The following is a 10,700-nucleotide window of genomic DNA, read 5'->3' on the forward strand; positions in this document are numbered from 1 at the left end:
CAACCCATAACAATATCAAAAGAATTCCAATTTTCCATTCCCCCCTCAATTTATGTGCTGTTTGTCCATGAATTTTTTTCGAAACTTTTTCACTTTATTTCAAATACACCTTCAAATTGGTGTTTGACCATGAGAATTTCAAATACAATATGGAATAATAATTAAGTCCTCATTTGTTTGCACTTAATGGAGGTCTGAATCTGAATGATTCAGACTTCAGACCATTAAGTGCATTTATTTTTCATTAAGATTTTGGCTCTTAATAAGTCTTAATAGGTCTTAATCATTCAGATCTGGAACTAAGTCTTAATCATTAAGAGGTATTCTTGTGTTGGATAATATTCACCACCACTCTATCCATAATCATCAGTCACCACCAATAACCACTACCAGCATTGTCGATCACCACCTTGCGACCAAGCCAAACCCGCCACCTCATGTGCCAAAGTCAAACGGTTGTTCTTCCTTCTCCGCTCCTTCTTTTTCGCTTGTTTTGGCAGCTACTCTCTTATAGTTATGTGATCGGCTAATGCTCCCAGGTTGATGCAATGTATTCCACCAGTTGACTGAAGACTACCTCTGCCACCACCACCACTGTCAACCACCACCTTGCCACCAACCACCAACCACCAACCACCTCCACCATCACCTCCACCATTCACAAGCATAATTTCTACTAAGCATTATTTTCAGCCGCTACCATATCTACTACTTTCATTATTTAATTATATCCGACGATATCACCATCGTCAACGCCAACGCCAATGCCACCACCACCACCACCATCAACTACTATCGGTCAATCTCGACTACTAATCAACTCATCTATCATAACTAGCACCACCATTAACTACTACTAGCACATCATTAACATCCACACATTCTTCGGTCACCACCACCATTATCACCGATGTCGCCACCTCTACCACCGCTTCAACCACTATTATTGCTATAGTATATATCCATGAATAATCATCTCCACCATCACAACTTACGTCATCTCCAATAACTACTACCAATACATCGTCAACCATTATACATTCATTTTTAAGCTATCACAATCAACACCTCCAACCATTAACATCAACCAACTTCACATCACTATCACCACCACTATCAATCGTCACCATTATAACCATCACTACAATACCAAACATTTTTATCATCACAACTATCACCACCACTATTACTAATCACTAACATCAATCATTACCACCACCACCACTATTACAAATTATCTCCATTTTTACTAACCAATCTATAAATATTTTTTTTCAATCAAATAATAATTTTATTATATTAAATAAAATATTTTTCTAATATATAATTATTTTTTATTTGAATTATATTTCTTTATTATATATGCAAATGAATAAATTTTGCATATTCAGATATTGAAAAAAAAATAGTCTTAAGCATTCAGATTTCAGATCTGAAGACAACATCTTAATCGTTCAGATATGCATTCAGATTCAGAGGTTTGAATCTTAATAAAAACAAATACAACCTAAAACAACTCCAAGTCTCCAATATATATTTGTGGCCAAGCACAACTCCAACTCCAGCTTCAATTCCGACTCCAACTCTAAAACATTTTAGTTTTCATTGCGAAAAGCTTACTAGATCTTTCTTTCTTCTCTTTTAGAAAAATTCCAGTTCTACTTAGTAAATGGTAAAAATTAAAAATCAACCATTTAAAGGGTAAAAATTAGATCAGTCCATTTAAAGTACAATACATCAATTTTATAATCTTTCCCCCTCGAAGTTTTCAAAAGACTTCCCATATAAACCGTGAAAACAACCTCACATAGTACAATAGTTATTTATGATCCGACCTTTTTCCGAACTCCACACATATAAGAACTTTAATGCACGAGCTGCTCATTACTGTCAATTAATATCCAGACTTGGTCAAGGCCCATAAGGCCCAACCTAAACTTACCCGGTCCATAACAATATCAAAAGAATTTCCATTTCTTTACCATTTTTCTCAGTTTAAATAAATTTCTGTTCATTCTTCTTCTTCTTCTTCTTCAGTTTCATAAAAAATCTCACTTGTTCACTCTCCTGTTGCGTATAAAACAAGCTTAATTTTTTCTCATATAGAAATGGCGGAACCCAAAGTCAAATACGATCGTCAACTCAGGTGAATTTCTTTACTATACTCTCTATTTTTTCTGCTTTCTGCTCTCGTTATATACGCCATTAATTAGTTTCTATCACGAATGTGTAGCTCTTTTATAGTTATATTAGAAATGAGAAAACGCCTCTCTTTTACGGGATATGTCAAGTTTGTGCAAAATTATACTACTCCCTCTATTCCTTTTTAGTTGTCATAGTTTTCTTTTTAATAGTCAAAACATTTTAAATAGTTGTTTTTCTCCATAATTGCCATATTGATATGAGAAAAAATTGTCATTTATAGTACTTTTTGTACAGTGTTTGAGTACCTAAATTTTCAATTTAAAAATAATGAATAATCTAATCTAATTTAGCTTTAAAAATTAGTCAGATTGTCTCTTACAAAGCAAAACATGACAACTAAAATGGAATAGATGGAGTAATAAAAATCAATTGCATGTGCACGGTGCATCAAGGGTGTGGCATAGTGGTTAGTGAAGTGGGTTGAGAATCGCGAGGTATCATAGTTCAAATCATAAAAACACTAGGTGATTTCTTACTATATGTTCTAGTTTTGGTGGACAAGCGTTCCGTGGTACCTACTATTACTGCTGGGAGGTGGAAGTGTCCCAAATCCCCTGGAATTAGTCTGAGGCATGTGCGTGCAAGCTGGACTAAACACCATAGAAATAAAAACACTAGGTGATTTCTTCTTATTTATTCTAGGCTTTTGGCCTTGGTGGACAAAGTTATGTGGTACTAGTCAATTTAAGTAGCTTTTAAGCACCTAGGCTGAAAAGCATTTTTACGTGAAGCAGATTTTGTAAATAAGCTTAAGCATTTCAAGTGCTTGGATAGAAGTGTTGAAACTGAAAATAAGTTGTTACTTGATAAAATAAGAGCACTTTTTTGCCGACATTATAAATGAACTCATTACAACAAGATTTCTTATTGTAAACTGGTTCAAATACAAATTAATTTATATCTAGATCCAGCTTCAAAACTCTAAATTGATTGGATAAACTTTCTTGATCAAACTAATTTGTAGGATCAACCTTCAAAAATTCCCTTTGCTTAACTTTCTCGACCAAACTAATTTCTAGGATCAACCTTCACAAATATTTGATATTTCAAGTATCAATTTTTTTTTTTGGTTAAAACAACATTTCAAGTCCGATTATTAGAAGTGTATTTGAAAATAAACATTAGAGTAGAAAACTAGCCTTTTCTAGGTGCGCACAAGTTGGAGGACCAGACACCACGATTATTAAAAAAAAAGAAATCAATTGAATGTAAGTCAGTCCCAAGCTAGTTGAGGTTGCTATATTTAGGCCCATTCCATTTTTTAACAAACTAGAATTCTCAACACAAATATTAAGTATATTATATTCACTAATAGCCAAATTACAATGGCCACACTTATTATTGAATTACAATGAAAATTGACAACAATTAAACTATTGAATTACAATAAAAATACTGTAATAACAAGTAACGAAGGATAGAGATAAGAATGAGGATGACAAATTTAGAATCTAGAAAAAGATGAGAGCTACATATATTTTCTTCAATATGCATAAATTCGCAAAATCACAGGCAACAATCCTTTTATTTGTACTCATTCTGGATTCCAAGCAAATCTATTGTTCTGTTTAATTTCTGTGCCTTTTTGTGATTTAACCTCAGTCCCAACAACTTGGCCAGTATCTGGGCTATTCGTGTTCACAACACCAGTGCCTAGGGAAGTGTGATGTGGGAAAAAGCGACAAGACTCCACTTCACGCATTACGCGAAGTGTGAAGCGATGTGAGCACATTTGAAGTGAAGCGCAATTTAAAAGAAAAATACTAAATAGAGCATCCAAATAGTAAGATAGAATTGAAAAGACCACAATAACTATATAATCAACAATAAAAACAATATGTGTAAGCAGAAGTTCCAATTAAACACCAAAGTTACAATTTTGATCACCGAAACACCTATTGCGAAACAGACCAACAAAACAACACAGACCACAATAGCCAAACAGTTCAACAAAATAGCAAAACAAACCAGAAAAAAAGGGAAAAAGATCTAAATTATTAATGTTTCAATGTCTAGTTCTTGTTCTTCTAAAGCTCATTTACTTCATCAAGAAGAAGTAGAAGAAGTCGCAGTATTGGACATCAAAGTTAACCCTAGAAAATTGCAGCACTGGACTCTTTTAAATTTTTTTAAAATTGACCCTAAATATGCACCGGGTATGTTGTTGTTGTTGTTGACCCTAAATATAAAATCAACATGAAACAACTGTTTCCTTAATTTTAAATTGACTCTAAAAATAAAATCAACATGATACGCTTGCATCAGTGTGCATCTCGCATAACCCTGTGATGCGCTTGCTTCTGCAAGGTTGGCTCTCATCAGCTACACGCAGCGAGAGAGGCTCGCATTGCTTCACATCATCGCATAATGCGATGATGTGAGCACATTCCTGAACATTGCACAACACATTTCAATAGTACTCCCTGTCTTATTTCCTTTTTGGTCTGTTTAAAAAAGAGTACCTCCTTTTACTTTAGTAAGTTTTCCAATTTCAACATCCTACATGACAAGTATAAGAACACAAGATTGAAAAACTAAACACATCTCTAGTTTACCACAAAATTCAAAAGTCTCCCTTTATTTCTTAAACTTTGTGCCTAGTTATACTAAGAAACTTAAATTGGGATGGAGGGAGTAAGTAATTTGTGTTTTATGGCAAAGTTTGATTTCTCCAAGTTTAAAGTGGTGAATGAGTCTTGTATTTAAGCAGATAAGGGCATGGAATATGACAAGATATAAGGAGTAGGATTTTTGGAAGCAATTGTTAGTGGAAAGGAAAGGTCGTTATTTTAATGTGCTAACATGGTCATTCAAGGAAAGCTGGAAAAGGATACAAGTCTAAGGGTGTGTTTGGTTTGAAGAAAGCTGTTCTATTGGAAAAAAAAAAGTGGAATTTACTTATTTTCTGATGTTTGGTAAAGTAAGTAAAGGAAATATTATCTCAATAGTGTTTATATGTAATCTAGAAAAACACTGTAGGAGTGGAATGAGGTGTGAAATAGGGGTGACGGGGGGTGGGATTGTCAAGGTGTGGGGAGTTGGGGGTGTTGGGTGGGTGGCGAGGAGACAATGAACTTGGAATATCACTTATGGAGTTTTTTTTCTCTACTTTCATTAGGGAAGTCATTTTCCTCATTTTTAAGGAATTTCTTAGGGAAAACCAACCAAACTTGGGTAAATTGAAAAATATTTTCTGGTAATGGTTTTCCTCCATGCCAAGCACACCCTAACTACTACATGATTTTGCGTGATATTAGAGAAGAGAGAGAGAGGCCTTGGATTCAAGTTTCACCTCCTTTTATTAACAAATATTTTCACATACTTGGCCAAGAAAAAGAATTGGATCTAGTCATAATAGGAAATGTTGCAGATTTAAAGTAAATAAAAGAAGTGTACTTTTTTCTAGTAGTTTAAACGTTTACATTAGGAGGTTCACACGATTCAACAGATGTAAGTTTGCTCCATCAAGTTGCTTTGATTTTTAGTGCTAAACAATGGCTAATGTTGGCTCCATTCGATTGCTTCCCTCTGGAAAGAGCCTTGGAGAGTTTCTTGTTTATCCTTGGAGAGTTTCTTGTTTATACATTTGGATACCAAGAAGCTTTTTGATGTTGGAAGTCATGTATTCTTAAAGGATTTTCCTGAGGAAGTCTGTTGATCTTGGTTAGAGAGGTGAAAATGTTCTGTGATTAAGTTTTGATGGAAAATTAATTTTGGAAAAGTCTCATAGATGACTAACGAGGTACTGCAGTTTACTTTGACGACACTTGGCGTAAGTGGAATGTCCTGTAAATTCTGAAAAATTATTTCATTTCCATTTGAAATTTCTGTTGTGTGTAGCCATCAAATAGCTCTTCCTTGTGTGTATCTAGATACGTGTGTTGCTTTTATGCATGCCTCTTTTTGCATTAGAAAAGTCTAGTCAGGAATTGATCAGTGATGATTATTTCTATCCTAATCTCTGAGTTAGTCTAGTATTAGAAAAGATGTCGATTCTTGGTTCTGGACCATTGTAAATATTCCTGCAATACTATCTCATGGAATGCCTGATGAGATATATAGTGCAACATTGATACCTTTGTCACATGCTTTACTTTTTGACCCAAGTTAAATTGATCAAATTATGAGTTTCAAGCACATATGTGACTTTAATATTCACAATTTTCAGATAATAGGATGATAGTTTTAGATCGTATGACCTTATAGAAAAAGTTTTATATCATGTGGCTATTCATGGATTTTTGTAGATTCCAACTTGAAATACACCACTCCTCTGCATTGACTTGTTTTATAATTAAATTTCTTGGTTGGGGTAGCGATAATACTGAAGCTGTTTTGCAGGATATGGGGTGAGCAAGGACAAGCCGCACTGGAGAAAGCCAGTATCTGCTTACTTAACTGTGGTTCAACCGGTTCTGAAACTTTGAAAAATCTTGTTCTTGGTGGGGTTGGAAGCATCACTGTTGTTGATGGTTCTAAGGTTGAAGTGGGTGATCTTGGAAATAATTTTATGGGTATGTTACGCTGTTGTGCTTATGCATCTACAGTTTTAAAAAGCCTCAGCTGCTCTATATTCTTATTTTTTTCTTATATTTATGGTAGTTGATGAATCAAGTGTTGGACAGTCGAAGGCGGAGTTCGTGTGTGCATTTCTTCAAGAGTTAAATGATGCTGTTAAAGCCAAGTTTATAGAAGAACACCCGGTGGAACTAATTGAGACTAATCCATCATTCTTTTCTCAGTTTACCTTGGTCATAGCTACACAGGTCTGGAGACAAACTATCTTCTACTCAACAATAATTTGATCTTGGCATGATCCTGTATTCCCACTTTCCTTAACTTGATTTTTGTCATCATAAAACCCCCATATCCCTGCGTACCTGCATATGGTAAAAGGAAGCTCTTGAGCATGTTGGCTTTACATTACTGCGTTTCTTGTTAATTCTACGGCATGAAATTGTTAAATTAGATATTTTTACCCATCAGGCAAATGTCATAGGTGTTATTGTTCTTTAAGGTCCGTCTTCTATTCCATAAGAAAGAAGTTACAGTATCCCCATCTTCTTGTCTAATTAGTATACACACACCCAACTGTATCATTTTTTTCGTATTTATTTTGAAAGAACTTCTGTTACAATTCCATGCCTCACTATTTATGTATTCTTCTCTGTATCGTTCCAATTTTATCGGATATGTTAGTAAGGTGAAGACCAAATTAATCAACTGACTTGCAGCTCAAGGAATCTATTATCTTGCCTAAAGCAATCTAACGGCTCTCTCTCTCCCTAGCCTCTCTCCCTCTCTCTCGCCTCGCCCCGGTCCACGGCCTTCGGCGCCGTCGCCGACCGTCGGCGCCGACCCGACCCGACCACCGGTCCCCGCCGTCGCCGGCCGAACGACTTTCTCTCTCTCCCTACCCTCTCTCTCTCCCGCGCCCCGGTCTCCGGCCCCATCGCCGTCGCCGACCTACGGCGCCGACCCGACCCGACCGCCGGCCCCGACCGCCGGTGACCGACGCCGACCCCCGTCGCCGAACGCCGGTTTCCCCCCCTGCTGTACCCTCCCCCCCACCCTTCTCTGTCCAGACCCCCACCCCCCCTCCTCCGGCGCCGGTACAACAGTCCAGCAGCCGAAGCTCGGTCTTCAGCCGCAACCGCCGCTCGGTCGCCAGCAGCCGCAGATCCATCTCAGCAGCGAAATCCCCCGGCAGCAGGTCGACGCGGGGCTTGGTTGCCGGCTTGGTCTACAAGCGAAATCTGGTGACTTCTAACCTTTGCTTATTTCATTCTTCATTCTGCATTCTTTCATTCTTCGTATTATACTAGTAATTGAGTATAGTTTGGTTGCTGGTGTATTTCTTTGAATTTGTGTGAGCCTTGTATTACTTGCTGCTGCTTTGCTATTACCATCGTTTATGTCTTTATATCTTTATATTCTCTTATACTTTCGTCTAGTTGTGGTTGTGGGCAGTAATGGGTGGATAGGGTCATGTCCGAGGGGGTTGGGGCGGGGGGCCGTGGTGGGGGCGGGGGATGAGGAAAGGGCGGGAGTGGGAGGGAGGCCAAGGTTTGGCCGCGGGGGGAGTAGTGGAGGGCGTGCGGGTAGTGACGGTAGGCTGAGGGTTGGGTCTTGGAATATAGGGACCCTGCAGGGCAAGTCCATAGAGCTGGTGAAGACCCTTAGGAAGAGGAGGATCAACATTACGTGTGTTCAGGAGACCAAGTGGGTAGGGTCTAAGGCTAGGGATGTGGATGGTTACAAGCTGTGGTACTCTGGGAGCGAGAGGCGTAGGAATGGAGTTGGCATCTTAGTGGATGAAGAGCTTAGAGGCCAGGTAGTAGAGGTGAAGAGGATCAACGATAGGTTGATGACTATTAAGTTGGTCATTCGGGGGTTTACCCTGAACGTGTGTAGTGCCTATGCGCCGCAAGTGGGATCGGAGGGGGAGGAGAAGATGCGGTTTTGGGAGGCTTTGGAGGAGGTGGTGAGAGGCGTGCCTAGCTCGGAGAAGATTGTTGTAGCAGGAGATTTCAACGGGCACATCGGGGCGCTACCGGGAGGCTTTGGTGATGTGCATGGTGGTTTTGGTTTTGGGGAGAGAAATGAAGAGGGGGTTACCCTATTGGAGTTTGCGAGGTCCTTTGGGCTGGTGGTGGTGAACTCGGGCTTCCCGAAGAAGGACGAGCACCTGATCACCTTTCGAAGCGCGGTAGCCAGGACCCAGATTGACTTTTTGTTGCTTAGGAAGGGGGATAGGGCGTGGTGTAAGGACTGTAAGGTCATTCCGAGTGAGAATCTTTCGACCCAGCATAGGCTCTTGGTTATAGATTTGGGTATAAAGAAGAATAGAAAGAGGAGGAGTAGGGAGTGTAGACCTAGAATTAAGTGGGGCGGCTTGACGCCAGTGAATGCGTGGGAGATAGGGGAGAAGTTGGCGGGAATGGGGGTGTGGGAGTGTAGGGGAGACGTGGATAGTATGTGGGATAGGGCGGCTAGGTGCATCAGGGAGAATGCAAGTGAGGTGTTGGGGGTTTCTAGGGGCCGGGCCGGCCACCATCAGGGGGATTGGTGGTGGAATGAAGAGGTGGAGAAGAAAGTGGGGACCAAGAAAGGGGCGTATGCCAAGTTGGTGGAGAGTAAGGACGAAGAGGAGAAGCGGGTAAACAGGAAAGAGTACAAGCTAGCGAGGAAGGAGGCTAAGTCAGCAGTCACGGCAGCTAAGACGGCCGCCTTTGAGAGCCTGTATGCAGGGTTACAGGGGAAGGGAGGGGAGAAAAAGTTGTTTAGACTCGCTAAGGCTAGGGAGAGGAAGGGTCGTGACCTCGATCAGGTGAGGTGCATTAAGGGGGAGGACGGTAGAGTGTTGGTGGAGGACGGCCACATTAAGAATAGATGGCAGTCGTACTTTCATAGGCTCTTGAATGACGAAGGGGATAGAGCTATTGTGTTAGGGGAACTGGAGCACTCAGAGGAGTGTCGGGATTTTAGCTATTGTAGACGTTTTAAGGTAGAAGAGGTTAGACAGGCTGTTCGCAGAATGCGAAGGGGTAGGGCGACGGGGCCGGATGAGATACCGGTCGAGTTTTGGAAGTTCGTTGGAGAGGCTGGTCTTAGGTGGTTGACGGGATTGTTTAATGAAATCTTCAAGACGGCAAAGATGCCCGAGGCTTGGAGGTGGAGCACCATGATACCTCTCTATAAGAATAAGGGGGACATCCAGAGTTGCAACAACTATAGGGGATTAAGTTATTGAGTCACTCTATGAAGATCTGGGAGAGAGTGGTCGAGGTGAGGCTGAGACGGATAGTGTCTATTTCAGAAAACCAGTTTGGATTTATGCCTGGCCGCTCGACGACGGAGGCAATTCACCTGGTACGGAGGTTGGTGGAACAGTATAGGGAGAGGAAGAAGGACCTGCACATGGTGTTTATCGACCTGGAGAAGGCCTATGACAAAGTCCCCAGGGAGGTGCTTTGGAGATGCTTGGAGGTGAGTGGAGTACCGCTGGCATATATCAGAGCAATCAAGGATATGTATGATGGAGCGAAAACTAAGGTGAGGACGGCGGGAGGAGACTCAGAGCATTTCACGGTCCGGACAGGGTTGCATCAGGGATCTACTCTTAGTCCCTTTTTGTTTGCAGTGGTGATGGATGAGTTGACGCGGCGTATTCAAGGGGAGGTGCCGTGGTGTATGCTTTTTGCAGACGATGTAGTTCTGATAGATGAGACTCGAGGGGGTGTGAGTGACAAATTAGAGGTGTGGAGGCAAACCCTTGAGTCTAAAGGGTTCAGGGTGAGCAGAAGCAAGACAGAGTATGTGGAATGCAAGTTTAATGACGTGAGGCGGGAGAATGAGGTAGTAGTGAAGCTGGAATCACAGGAGGTAGGTAAGAGGGAGAGTTTCAAGTATCTCGGGTCCGTGATCCAGAGTAACGGTGAGATTGACGAGGATGTCTCGCACCGTATTGGGGCGGGATGGATGAAGTGGAAGCT

General features: G+C 40.6%; 1 protein-coding gene across 2 annotated transcripts in view; it reads left to right on the plus strand.

Moving 5' to 3' along the window:
- Positions 1–1,986: 1,986 nt before the first annotated feature.
- Positions 1,987–10,700, plus strand: part of LOC107842222 (NEDD8-activating enzyme E1 regulatory subunit AXR1) — a gene marked incomplete in the record, with an annotated part of 19,279 nt that continues 10,565 nt past the window's right edge. For both annotated transcript variants that reach the window (XM_047396422.1, XM_047396423.1), the window contains 3 exon segments: positions 1,987–2,146; positions 6,547–6,719; positions 6,808–6,971. In XM_047396422.1, the coding sequence (XP_047252378.1) occupies positions 2,109–2,146; positions 6,547–6,719; positions 6,808–6,971 (375 nt within the window).

This window comes from Capsicum annuum, chromosome 9 (genome assembly GCF_002878395.1).
Source record: "Capsicum annuum cultivar UCD-10X-F1 chromosome 9, UCD10Xv1.1, whole genome shotgun sequence".
In the NCBI taxonomy this organism is placed as follows: Eukaryota; Viridiplantae; Streptophyta; class Magnoliopsida; order Solanales; family Solanaceae; genus Capsicum; species Capsicum annuum.